General features: G+C 44.2%; 1 protein-coding gene across 29 annotated transcripts in view; it reads right to left on the bottom strand.

Annotated features, from left to right (window-relative positions):
- nrcama (neuronal cell adhesion molecule a) overlaps positions 1-14,408 on the bottom strand; it is a 397,533-nt gene that overhangs the window by 71,924 nt on the left and 311,201 nt on the right. For all 29 annotated transcript variants that reach the window (XM_043709025.1, XM_043709026.1, XM_043709019.1 and 26 more), the window contains 5 exons: positions 11,790-11,901; positions 8,720-8,904; positions 7,053-7,184; positions 6,790-6,933; positions 4,096-4,207 (listed from right to left, as the gene is read on the bottom strand). In XM_043709025.1, coding sequence (XP_043564960.1) covers positions 4,096-4,207; positions 6,790-6,933; positions 7,053-7,184; positions 8,720-8,904; positions 11,790-11,901 — 685 coding nt within the window. The remainder of the gene's footprint in view (positions 1-4,095; positions 4,208-6,789; positions 6,934-7,052; positions 7,185-8,719; positions 8,905-11,789; positions 11,902-14,408) is intronic.

Below are 14,408 nucleotides of genomic sequence, written 5' to 3'. Positions count from 1 at the left end.
GGAATTTGAATAAAGATTCGTGCACTTTGTGTCTTTCACTGTGTCTCACACCTGCACACACACACCATGGGTGCTGGGGAAAAAATGAGCACTACCGCGGTTAGGCGGTAGTGTGGGGGGTTTAAATAAAAAAAACAGGTGTTGATCGCACAGCATTGCCTTTTTGAAAAAAAAGAAAAAAAAGTTAATGGGAGATTTCAGAGGACCTCCTCGCTACCGCGGTTAGGCGGTAGTGTGGGGGGGTTTAAATAAAAAAAAACAGGTGTTGATCGCACAGCATTGCCTTTTTGAAAAAAAAGAAAAAAAAGTTAATGGGAGATTTCAGAGGACCTCCTCGTGGGTCTGCTCCTGGGCCTGGCCAAACTGGCCAAAAACAGGTCCAGGCAGCGAGCCGTGGAGGGGGTCGTGAGGGCCGACTGCCTGCCCCTCTTCCGCAGTTACATTAGAGCATGCGGTCTGCACCAACACCCTGGAGTTGTTCAGGGAGAGGTGGGCGCCGCAGGGAGTGGAGTGCATTATTTCCCCCTCCAACTTTATTTTGATTTAGTCCCTGCCCTCCCCTTCACTGTTTGATCATACAGCATTGCCTTTTTGTGAAGGGCAGTGTTTGTCACTGGCCACTCGGGTGTTTCCTTTCTTCCTGGTGGTGGAAATTGAATAAAGATTCGTGCACCTTGTGTCACTCACTGTGTCTCACACCTGCGCACACACACAACATGGGTGCTAGGGAAAAAATAAGCACTACCAAAAAAAAAAGGAAAAAAAAATAAACAGGAGTGTAGCTGGCTCTGAGAGAGCTGAACCAGTAGAAAAAAAAAATTAATGTGAGATTTCAGAGGACCTCCTCATGGGTCTGCTCCTGGGCCTGGCCAAACTGGCAATATACAGGTTGAGGCAGCGGGCCGTGGAGGGGGCCATTACGGCCAACTGCCTGCCCCACTTCCACGGTTACATTAGAGCCCGAGTGTCCTTGGAGAAGGAGCACGCAGTGTCTACCAACTCCCTCGAGCTGTTCAGGAAGAGGTGGACATCATAGGGATGGAATGTTTTATTTCCCCTCCAACTCTATTTTGATTTAACCCCTGCCCTCCCCTTCACTGTTTGATCACGCAGCATTGCTCTTTGTTGAGAAGGGCACTGCTCGTCACAGGCCACTCGGGTGTTTCCTTTCTTCCTGGTGGTGGAATATAAATAAACATTTACGCACTTGTTGTTCTTCACTGTGTCCTACACCTGCACACACACGACATGGGTGCTGGGGAAAAATAACTACCGCTGTTAGGCGGTAGTGCGGAGGAAAATTTAAAAAAAAAAGGAGTGTGAAACAACCTAAAATAATTAATGGGAAATTTAGGATCTCCTCAGTGCAGGGAACTGACTCTGAGCTGGCTGGCCACAGCCAGTGTACTGTGCACAGGTAGATAAAGGGTGACTTGGTGATTGGATAGCGGCCTCTGTGCAGTTATTTCAATTTGCCACCCTTCAGTTTGTAGGAACGGCTCCAGAGTTTTGGAAGATGACTACCAATGCATCCAATATTTTTAGAGTCATTTCCTTTTGGACTCTGGAATGTAGATTATTATTGTGGTTTGACAGCTTTTAACACCAGCACCTTTCTCTTAGTAATAATTATTCCTTTCAATTCTACCCTCTCACTAGATGCTTCTTTCCCTAACGTCTCTGGAAGGTTATTTGTGCATTCTTATGAAGAGGGAACCAAAGTACCTATTCAATTCTTTTGCCATTTCTTTGATCCTCATTATAATTTCCCAGGCTTCTGACGGTCAGGGATCTGCATTTGTCTTTACTTATCATTTTTTCTTCACATATTAATAGAAATTGACCATAAAACCTTCTCTGTTCTACCTTCTCATACTCTGCTTTGCCTCTCTTGACTAAACTTTGCATTGTAAAATACCCCTTAATCCTTAGGCTTGTTACTTTTCTGGCAAGTTTAAATGCCTCCTCTTTGGATCTAATACTAACCCTAATTTCTTCTATGAACCATGGTTGACCAAATGTTCCTCTTTTAATTTTGAGTCAGACAGGAAAGAATAATCGTTGTAGTTCATGCACACATTCTTCAAATTTGAACCATTGCCTATCCACCATCAACTCCTTAGGTATTAGATTAGATTAGATTAGATTACTTACAGTGTGGAAACAGGCCCTTCGGCCCAACAAGTCCACACCGCCCCGCCGAAGCACAACCCACCCATACCCCCACACTTACCCCTTACCTAACACTTACGGGCAATTTAGCATGGCCAATTCACCTGACCTGCACATCTTTGGACTGTGGGAGGAAACCGGAGCACCCGGAGGAAACCCACGCAGACACAGGGAGAACGTGCAAACTCCACACAGTCAGTCGCCTGAGGCGGAAATTGAACCCAGGTCTCTAGCACTGTGAGGCAGCAGTGCTAACCACTGTGCCACCGTGCCGCCCACTAAGGTTCCCTCATCCATCCTTACCAATTTGCTCACAGTTCCCTTTATTTAGCTTCAAAGGGTGTAAGGACATTCGAACAAGCGACAGTTTAGCATCAGTGATGGGGGAGAAGTTAGAACAATAATCAGAAAAAGGTTTGAGTTAACTAAAGAGAGCTAGCACAGATTTCTAAAAGGTAGATTGTGCTTGACTAATCTAATTGAATGCTCTGATGCAGCAACAGGGAAAATTGATGAGTAGAGCACATTGGATATTACCCTTTTGGATTTTAAGAGGTGTTTGACAAAACAATGTTAAAGAGTGGTGAATATAATCGAAGCTCAGCAAAAGGGAGGTCATCATCAAACTGAATAACAAAGCTGGTTTAAAGACAGTGAGTCATGGTAGGTTTTGATATGTCATGAATCGTGGGTTTTTTTCCAGATTGGAGGACGGGAGACAGTGGTCTTCCCCAAGCATCTGTACGAGTGTTTCTTTTGTTATATAGAAATCAGTTAAGTATTAAAATACAGGGTAGAGTTTGCAACGTTGCCAATTATGACAAACTTGAAAAAAGATTATGCCAATCCATTACCATAGGAGATGGACTGACTAGTATATCGGGCAGACAAGTTGCAAATGGAATTTAATACAGAGTGGTATAAACTAGCATTTTGGTAGGTTAGGGAGATTATAGGCTTGATGGTACAGTTCCAAAGGGTGTGCAGAGACAGAGAGACCTGAAGGTTCACACAGATAGATGTTTGAAGCTGTTTGTAAGAGTCATTAACGAAGAAAAGGGATTTTACAAAATGGAGAGCAAAAGCTGGAAAGTTATTTTGTTACTTTATGTTACAAAGCTCTGGTTAGGCTATAACTAGAGAAATTCTAGGCACTACACTTTAGAAAGGATGTGCGGGTCCTCTTGAAGGTACAGTGGAGATTTATGAGAACGCAGGGATGGGGGAGTTTAGCTCCAAGCTTAGCTAAGTTGGAGAAGCTGGAACTGTTCCAAGATTTGGCAGCACCCTGAATAATCTGTGCACGATTATGGAAAGTTTAGATGAGCCAAGAAGCTCTGTAACCATCAGCAGATTGCACAAAGACTAGAAAATATTGATTTGAAACTTTGGACAAGAGATGCAGTGTCAAAATCTTTTACACTGTGATTAGCAATGGCCTGTATCTTGCTGACTACAGCATAACTGATATCAAATTAAAGTTTAGTGTTTGAGAGAAGCACACTTACACACTTATACACACTTATACACTTACAAGGATACAGTGTAGGAATGGGTCTGACTAAATTGCTCTTCAGAGAGCTGCCATGGACCTGAAGGCTCCTTTGGTACTCTCTTGCACGGATGGCATACCTCTATTTGGTGGAGACTCTGGCTTTTGTGGCTGTACATTACGTGATGAGGCAGATGGCAATGAAATGGGATTTGCAACAATGTGCCTTCTAACTGTGCATAACAGGGTTATGGAACAGGGCGTGTTCTAAGTGTATGCGACAGGGTGTGTTGTTGAAGCGTGTGACATTGTGAAGCAACGGAGTGGTGTATGGCTTGCAGGGGAACTGCAACAACCCAAAAACATTTCTGTGGAGTAGCATTACCCATTGTAGAGAGGTTGCACTCATGAATTGCTGATGGTCTCCTTACCATTGAATCTGAGGTATTGGTGATCCAAAATACGCACAGTCCAGCAACACAGCCTTATTGGCAATGACCTGATAAACCTGGTCAGGCGGTGTCAGCATTCTGGGCGTCTCCGCTGAAAAATGCACCAAGAGATAAACATTTATTAGCTGAAATTGTTTTTTAAATCGTGGTTTCTAAAATTAACCAGGCCAAAGAATGTGCATGAACATCCAACAATAAATCAGACACAAGTGATATTACTGTACTTTTAAAAAAAATATTTTTCCTGGATTAAGGACATCTCAGGCTGGGCTGGCAGTTACAAACTCGTTGTAATGGCCGTTGTAGTGGTGGTGGTGAGTTGCCTTTTAAAGAAGGGAGTTTCAAGATTTTTTTTACCAAACAACTGTCAAAGAACAGTGGTGTAGTTTCATATCAGGATGGTGTATGGCTTGCAGGGGAACTTGGCGATGTTCCCATCCATTTGCTGACCTTGTCCTCTTACATGTTAAGGGTCTAAGTTTGGAACGTACTATTGAAGGAATCTTGGAGAGTTGCTGCATTGTATCTTGCAGATGGCATACAGTACTGGAGGGAATGATGGATGGGGCTCCAACTAGGCAGACAACATGGTCAGACTTGTTGAGTACTGTTGGGGCTGCACTCATCCAAGCAAGTGGGGAGTATTCCATCACAGTCCTGACTTGTGGATGATGGACTGGCTATGGGGAGTTTCCCACCTCAAAATGTTTAGGTGCTCTTGTTACTACAGTATTTCATTGGCTGGTGTAGTTCAGTTTTTGGTCAATGTTGATAGTGGGGGATTCAGCAATGGTAATGTGTGTCAAGGACTGATGGCTAGATTCTTTTCCAAGGAAAAGATCCATGCCTGGTACTTTAATGGCACAAATGCATGTGGCATCTCTCAGCTAAAACCCAATGAATGACATGATTTTCTGCAATAGCTCCACTGCCCCTCAGGATACCCACATGAGGTTATCAGTTGATGTCAGACTCCTCGCTACAGAAACTGGGAAGCTACCTTTGATGAATTATGAAGGTCAAACAGCCTAGCCACGATGGTGTACAGACCTTTGGAAACTTCAATCACTGCCTCAGGAATTAATCTTATGATACTTTTTTCCCGTACTGTACACAGACGTTCATTTAACACATTGACTGCCATTTAATGAATTCTCTCTTTAACACCATCTCCTGAACCTACCTTCCATCTATTGCTTTCTTAGCTGCTTGGCTCTCACCTTCAGGGTTATCTCAAAGGAGTGCTCTGAATTTACCATTAGTGCCTGTACCATAATGCATCACGTCTCATTCAGAAAACCACGTCTTGTTTCAGCTGCCTTTGCTGTCTCAGGTCAGAGTTGAGCTGAAAATGTGTTGCTGGAAAAGCGCAGCAGGTCAGGCAGCATCCAGGGAACAGGAGAATCGACGTTTCGGGCATAAGCCCTTCTTCGGGCTTATGCCCGAAACGTCAATTCTCCTGTTCCCTGGATGCTGCCTGACCTGCTGCGCTTTTCCAGCAACACATTTTCAGCTCTGATCTCCAGCATCTGCAGACCTCACTTTCTCCTCAGGTCAGAGTTGAAACTTGCAATTCCTACTGAGGAAACTAGACACATGGGACATTTTGTAAGGCAAGCAAGAGAGTCATAATTGAGGGATCGCATGCTAGCATGAGCAAAAGGAGTTCGAGGAAACGGTCCAATTAGAAGATTCATGGACAAGTTACAATTTGGAGGAAGGTTTCTGTTCTTGGAACTACTATTGCAACTACAGCAGGCAATATCCTGGGATTAAGCAAACACAGTACAGAAACACAGAAGAGCTACACTCCATCCTATATTGTTAAATCTGACCTTGAACTGTCTGACTTTCCCATGAGGCACTTGAAAAGGGATCATCCATTTCATAGTATTAGCATTATTCAACTTAAAAATAGCTGATGTCCTAAAAGTAAACATGGGCAAAACTCAGTTTCTTGAACTTGACGTTCCATGTGAGTTGGTCAGAACTAAAACAATTCCAGTTCTCCAAATGGACTTCACCTCAGCTTTGACTAAAAAGTGACAATGAATTGAAAACCACCCGTGGAGGTGAGGGACCCAAAACATATTCGGCTTTTAATGGGATGAGGGATGGACAAAACAGGTTAAGCACTTCTAAACTTTTAACTTTATTTTTCTATTCAATGCGAAGAAGAACTGTAATGTTAAACTTTTAACTTTGTTTCTTCATTTTCCTGCTTCATACCGAGGGACCTCTGTATCTAAGATGGCATCAGGAATGGCAGCATTGTACACTTTTCACTAAACTCATCAAAATCTAAACTAAATCAAAAATAAATAAAACTAAACTAAATAGCCACTAAGTCCTCACAGAGGACTCCCGCAGGCTGCAGCCTCTATTCAACTGAAACCAAAGTGACAAAACGTGAGTGGCCTCAATTTCTACTCCAGGTGGGCTTCTTCACTGCCTGCCTAACTTTAATGTGCAATATTTTCTTTCCCGGAGACCAGGCAGTGTCAACTTTCGCAAGGGGCCTGGGTGTCCCAAGGGACGGATTGCAAGCCTTGCACAATCACTGACATCCAGCCTGTCCACACACTGAGGTGAGGAGGAATCTGGTCAAGAAGCCACATTCAGGAGAGTCAGTGAGGAGAATCATGAGCTGATCAAGGCCATAGCCTAACTTACCGAGTACATTGACAAATGCGTTTGCCAACAAATATCCATGCTCGTTGGAGGCATTGCACTGGTAAACAGCACTGGAAGAGACCTGGACTTTAGTGAAGCGAATAGTGTCATCCATTAGTTCCCTGCTGATGTCACTTGGGGCATCTGCAAATCGGACAAAAGCAAAATGTTTCCAAACCAGAGAACCTGTCTGTATTCTGAGAACAGAAAAGACTCCGTAAACTGCCCCGTTCTGCGCTAATGCTGAGTGCCACTGTACTCACTTTCAATCGGAAAACCATTGACCAGCCACTGGATAGTGGGCTTGGGATTGCCATTAGCTCTGCAGATCAACGTTCCATCCTCCCCGGGCGCGAGGATCAAGTTCTTGGGTTCGCTGATCCAATAGGGTGCAGCTGCAGAAGCCAAAACCACATAAACAAAAGGTAAGGATTTTACTCTTAAACAGCTTCTGGCATCCCCTCAGTATGGTCACATTGTCGCTCTGCTATGTGATCCAGAGCACCTAAGATCGATGTAAATGCCGGCACAGATTCAAGAACTTAAATGGCTTCATCCTGCTCCTAAATTTCCATGTTTCTTTCCTTTTCGTGGCAGGGAGAGGAGGAAGTGGTGCAATGGATCTTGGTGTCAGAGTTGTGGAGAACAATCTCAATGAAGGTGTCAAAATCCCAACAAATGAATGAGAGTTACCATGACTCAGTGTTCCCCCTAGCTTCTGCTTTACATATTATTAAAAGTATATTATTTCTGTTCAACCTTGTCTGACCTTAAGTTACAAACTTCCATATCTAACTCTAATTGGCACTGAAATAACAAGCCATTGCCTCATTAATTGGGAGAGCTTTATGCCTTTTCTGCTTCAAAGTTAACACTTCCAGACAATCTTTTAAGACTTAATGAAGCCTCAGGGATTGTGTGTAGAAAAGCAGCCTTCTGATGACAAACCCAGAGTCCTATTTATAGCTTTCTGCCTTTCACCGTGATGATGCTCTGTTGTTTTTTGGTTACCTCAGTCAGCTCGGTTCAGTTAGCAGGGGTGTCCTTTCAGATTTACCAATAGGTTCACGCTCCGCTTCAAAGCAGATGCTTTACTTTGCTGCTGAAGGACTATCAGAGGTGTAAACCAAGACATTACATTCTATACCCTGTTTGGGAATAGGTGGGATTAGATTAGATTCCCTACAGTGTGGAAACAGGCCCTTCGGCCCAACCAGTCCACACCGACCCTCCGAAGAATAACCCACCCAGACTCATTTCCCTCTAACTAATGCACCTCACACAATGGGCAACTTAGCATGGCCAATCCACCTAACCTGCACATCTTTGGACTGTGGGAGGAAACCGGAGCACCTGGAGAAAACCCACGCAGACACGGGGAGAATGTGCAAACTCCACACAGGCAGTCGCCTGAGGCTTGAATTGAACCTGGGACCCTACAAGGGATTCCCCACCTTGTTCCGAAGGTTAGGGTTAATCCCTTCGGTGCCAAATACATGAGGCTGCAGCAGATTTAACAACATAAAAGTAAGTGATGATGGCAGCACTGTTGAGGTGCCCTGTTTGACTGCTGAATTATGTTCTACAGTCAGGGGGAAAGGCAAAATACATTCTTCTGGCATCCAGGGACTTGATTCAGGGAGTATAGCCTTGTACACCTCTCTAACTCCCGAACTGAAGGGATAAAATGCATCTCTGGTAGCTTTGGACTCCCATCTCCATGTCATAACTCGGCAATCCCAGCAACAATCACTCGCGGGTCAGGCACTGCAGTGTATTACCTTATCCTTTAGGTGACAGAATGGGGTACTGTAAAAGTACAATTCTGTTGCTCAGAAAAATAACCTTTGATGCTCCAAAACGTTTTTGATTCCTCTCTTTCCCCAAGTATGCAGTGTGTCAACAGAACTCTGTGCAGGTCGAACCATACCTTTGACTGTGACGAAAATGACATGTGTACTGCTTCCCAAGTAATTCTTGGCTGTGCACCGGTATTTCCCAGCATCTGACTCGGAGACATCAATAATTTTCAGGGTCTTCTTAAAGTTGACCTCCAAGGCCCGGTGGCTGGGCAATTCTCCCCCTTCTTTGGTCCAATGGATAATTGGTGTGGGCCTGGAACACAACGGGCAAGCTTTACAAGGGAATGCCAGTTATCAGGCGCTTCACAGAATTGTAACAGTGCAGGAGGAGTGCCCATTGGGTGAGCACTGACTGGCCAAGTGAGCAATCCCAGAGTGCCATTCTCCCATCTTCTGCTCAGAAGCCTTCACATTCCCGATTTTCACACGATGGCATTTTTAGTTTATAGAAAATGCTCACACCCACACAAAGGATAAAAAAAAAAATTAGGTCATTGACAGATTCTTTGCAAGTCTGTGACTGTGGTTGGCTGCATTGTTCAGTGCACTGCTGAGGGAGTGCTATACTGTCAGAGATGTTGTCTGTCAGATGAACTTTAAGCGGACCCCCATTTGCCCTCTTGGGTTAACATAAAAGATCCCGCTGCACCGTATTCAGTGTAGCGGTGATGCGAAGGTGCCAGTGTTGGACTTTGGTGGACAAAATCAGGAGTGACATGACACCAGGTTATAGTCCAATAGGCACACCGCTCCTTCATCAGGTGAAAGTCCTCCAGAAAGCGGAGTACTCCGAAAGCTTGTGATTTCAAATAAACCTATTGGACTATGATCTGGTGTCATGTGATTTCTGACTAATCGATGTAGGAGGCTTCTCCCCTCTGATTATAGAGTCATAGAGATGGACGGCACGGAAACAGACCCTTCGATTCAACGTCAATGCCAAGCAGGCATCCTCAATTAATATAATCCCATTTGGCAGCATTTGGCCCATATCTCTCTAAACGCATCCTATTCATGTTTATTTGTTTAATATCATCTTGCTGTCTGTGAACCGGACAATATTTATCCCTCAAATTAACAGCAGTAAGAAAACAGCTCACCTGGTCATGACGATATTGGGATTTAGCTGTGGACATGTTAGATAGTGCTCATTCAACATTACAAAGGTGAGTCAACTTTAAGTACTTGATTGGCTGTGATGTGCTTTGGGGTGCCTTGAGGACGTGAAATGTGATGGATACATCCAAGTTCTTTCTTTCATTCTCCTCCATTCATGACTCAACTTCCAAACTCCCCACACAGACAGTCGCCAGAGGCTGGAATCGAACCTGGGTCTCTGGCGCAGTGAGACAGCAGTGCTAACCGCTGAGCCACCACGCAGGCCAATGAGAAATGTCACAACTAACCATGTTGTTCCCCTTATCCACAAGCAGTAGTTTGCACAATGACCAGTGACTGGAACATTCAACTTGCTTTCGACTCCCTGCTCGAGGAATTCTGAGGGGGGGGCAGTGGTAAATTTGTGGTGCCAACTCTGATGTAAATTTGTCAAGTGGATGAGATGTTTACTAACAGATCCTTCACATGACAGCAGCAGATGGTGTAAACCTGAGCACGGAGACCTGCACATCTCACATCCGGTCACCGTCAGCTCCAATCAATTGGAATTCCAGCAACATCCTGCTCCCTGTTTGACCTCACATGACATGGAGTTAATGGTGCTGGAAGCAATAATTCTTAAGCTACCTCACATCGAGACATACTTCCATTTCTGTATATACAACTAAAGAACAAGAGTAGGCCACACTCAGCCCTTCTAACCTGCTCTGCCATTCAATAAGAGCATGGCTGCTCGGATTTCATTCTTAACTCTACATTCCTGCACAGCCCTTGTTATCAAGAATCCACCTATCACTGCCTTTATAATACTAAAAGATGCTGCGCCTTTGTAAAGGATTGCAAGAGACTCTCAACACCCAGAAAGAAAAAGAAATCATCGCTGTCCCCTTATTTTTAAACTCTCAACCCTAGTTTTCAATTCTCCCACAAGAGGACACATCCTTCCAACAAACACCCTGTCAAGACTCCTCAGGCTCTTACCTAACTCAGTTGAGTCACCTCTGACTATTCTAAAGTCCAGAGGATACAGGCCTAGCCTGTGTAGCCTTTCCTCACAAGGCAGTCTGCTCAATCCCACTCTGAGTCTGAGACTAGTATACCTGCTCACAAACTTAGCACGTCCACAAATACTTTACATAGCCAAATACTCCTGAGGTGTCGACAATTTCCCACATTTTTTAAAACATAGGAAGCCTGGCAACTTATCTATGTCTTTTTTAAATCTTTCTCCTCTCACCTTAATAATATGCCCCCTCATCTGAAAATCCCCAACCCTAGGAAAAACACATCTGCTTTTCACCTTATCTATACCCTTTGTGATTTTATTAAACTCTATAAGGTCACCTCTCAACCTCCTATGCTCCACTGAAACATGTTCAAGCCTATTCACCCTCTACTTATAACTCAAACTCTCCATTCTGGTAATATCCTGGTAAATCTCTTCTGAATCCTTAATAATATCCCTTCTGTAACAGGGAGACCAGAACTGGATCAGTACTCCAAAAGCAACTTCACCAATACCCTGTACAACCTTAATCTAACGTCCCAACTCCTGTACTCAAAGATCTCAGCAATGAAGGCAATTATGCTACATGCCTCCTCAATCACCTAAGTGATGCAAACTTCAAAGAATTATGTACCTGAACCCCTGGGCCTCTCTGTTCTACAACACTATCCAAGGCCATACTTTTAATTGCATAAGTCTTGCCTTGGTTTGTTTTACCAAAACACAATACCTCACATTCATCCACATTAAACCGAGCTTCTCCAGCAAGCTGTGTGTTTGTTTCAGAGTGCCAACGTTTGCAGTATTTTGCTTGTATTTGAGTTTTTGCAATGATGCTGATGGGAGGCTCGATACTGGTGAGGGCACAGGGCAGCCCTCTTTGTTATAGTGCTGTAAAATTTATTTAATATGCACCTGATAAAGCAACAAATCATTAATGGTCATTCAAAACGTAAAACAGCACCTGTGACAGAGGAAAACAAAGCTTCTGAAAATGGGACATTTCAACTTACAGGCCGTCGGCAATACATTCCAAGTATAGGACCTGCCCTCTCAGTACAGTCTTACTGCTGCTTGCTTCTTTGGGACTGAGAATGAAGGGCCTTCGTTCTCCCACTGGGCTGTCTGTAAGAACACAAATCCATGAAACCATTGACAGACCCAATAGCTATTAACACGGTTAACAGAACCAAACCAAATAGCTACTGACATGCACTCGAGAGCAGAATTTGAAGGTTAACTGAACGCAGAAAGATCTGGAAACTGCTTCAGAAGCACTATAGTATTAGTAATAGTTAGTGACAAAGGACAGACATTAAGAATGAGATATATCTTGGCTTGCCAACGATCAGGATTTAAAGGTAAGTCAACAAGTCACTAGGGTTGTGAGCAACAAGAGAGAAAAATTCTCAGCTTTCTCTACGTCCTTAGAATGTTCTCTTTGTCAGTTCGAAGCAGATTGGCAATATTTGACTGAAGCTCAATAGTTATACAATCTTGAGTACAATTGGAAAAAGAGACACCTTGTCAAACATCACTGGGCAGACTCCTTGGGCAGTGATCGTCTGCATCCTTCGATCAAGGAAGTTGGCATTGGAAACAGCCCAGCCTCACCACATCACCATAGATCACCATAGTACATCTCCCATTCACTTGTTTACCATTTCAATCCTCTTTTGGAGTGCAAAGACACATGTCATTGCAATGTTGCTGCCACACCGGTTTACGTGCAGCGAAAGGCATCCATCCTTTGCATCAGAGCAGGGACCTGAGCTTGTACTTATAGCGCTCACTCACTGTGCAGGATGTTCAAGGCACCTCTGCCCAGCCTTGCCATTTCTTGCACTGCTGAGCTTATGGCTGGCCCAGTAATTCGGTCTTGCCTTTTAGCAAAGGCACGAGTCAGGCAGCTCGTCAGCTGTGATCGGTCAAGCGGGGGACATGTTGCTGAACCGCACTGTATTACATCAATGTCCCATCTGCCGTAGTTTACCCAGCAAGCTCTCAAAATGTGCTTCATCCAAATGGCCAGGGCTCAAAGTTCAAGCGGAGCCCTCAGTTACGTCAAGGGGTTGTTTCACCAGTGGTTAGCAGACCCCATCACAGTCAGTCAAGGGCATTATCCAACCTCTGTCCAGGGGCTTCAGACACAGAGTCAGATGTTCTTTGCCTTTATAGTTTAGAGAGCAGGCCGCAACCAGTCATAGAGTTAGCCCGCAGGCCCAGTGTAACCAGTCCAGGAGCTCATACTCAGTCAGGGATCAGTCAGGGATCCAGTCACTCATCAGTCAGGGTTGTTCATCCAAGTCAGTCAGAGGAAATGTGAGGCTAGGGTTGTGGTGATGCAAGGATGGGGAGTCGGAGTTTTTAACTGCTTCAATTGCAATTAAAGATTTCTTAGTGCAATTAATTTATTTAATCATCCATGCAACATGATTCCAGCATGAATTAACTTCTACTTTCTTTCACATTTCAAAACATCAACCAATTATATCTGCAGTTAACATTCCAATCGTGCTGAACAAATTGAGACGAACTTTTGGAAGACTTGATTGGAAGCTTCAAAGGTCGACTTGCATTCCATGAAAATACAGCATGCTTTTTTTTGTGTGTTTTGTTTCCCCAGATTGAGAGCTTACAATTAAAGGTGCATTCAATTTAAATTGTCCAGACAGCACCGTAAACACACAAAAGGTTCATTTTACATGATCTAATTATTGGAAAGTCAAGCTGCCAAGTATAACTGCACAAAGGAGCAGGTGGGGCTGTATTCATTGAACAGAAACACCCTTTGCTGTTCTATCTATCCAGCTCTATTTTATTTCTAATTTGATTGCCCCAAATAAAACCTTCAGAGCACATTCACTCCATCACAGTAATCAGTTTTTCCAGCCCAATGGTTTTGAAGTCACATCTCCATTTTAACCAGGAATGATTGAGGACTAATCCAGGGATTTTAAATCCATTTCTTTTCACTGAGGCCAGAAAGATTCCAGTTTCTCAGCAATGAGACAAGTAACTGAAATCTCCGCACAGGGCTGGGCAAGCCACAGTCAGACTCCTGCAACCTGAATCCTTTCAGATAGTATCGCCTAGCTCATGTTCCTTGACTAAGGAATCTCAGTGTTGCCTTTGGGGAAGCAAAACCAGTTACGGGGACTGGCATCCATATTAAATTGGCGCAACTCTAAACCCAGAACGCCAAGCCATCCGGTCGTGCCCTGATCTGAGAGATCATTGGAATGAGGCTTTGGGCCTGGCAGGTTGTCTGCATAAACCTGCGATGGAAATGTGTTGCTGGAAAAGCGCAGCAGGTCAGGCAGCATCTAGGGAACAGGAGAATCGACGTTTCAGGCATTAGCCCTTCTTCAGGAATGAGGAAAGTTGGTCCAGCAGGCTAAGATAAAAGATAGGGAGGAGGGACTTGGGGGAGGGGCGTCGGAAATGTGATAGGTGGAAAGAGGTCAAGGTGAGGGTGATAGGTCAGACTGGGGTGGGGACCTCTTTCCACCTAACACATTTCCGACGCCCCTCCCCCAAGTCCCTCCTCCCTATCTTTTATCTTAGCCTACTGGACCAACTTTCCTCATTCCTGAAGAAGGGATAATGCCCGAAACGTCGATTCTCCTGTT

This window comes from Chiloscyllium plagiosum, chromosome 19 (assembly GCF_004010195.1).
Source record: "Chiloscyllium plagiosum isolate BGI_BamShark_2017 chromosome 19, ASM401019v2, whole genome shotgun sequence".
Lineage (NCBI taxonomy): Eukaryota > Metazoa > Chordata > Chondrichthyes > Orectolobiformes > Hemiscylliidae > Chiloscyllium > Chiloscyllium plagiosum.
This window is presented reverse-complemented; position numbering and strand designations above follow the sequence as displayed.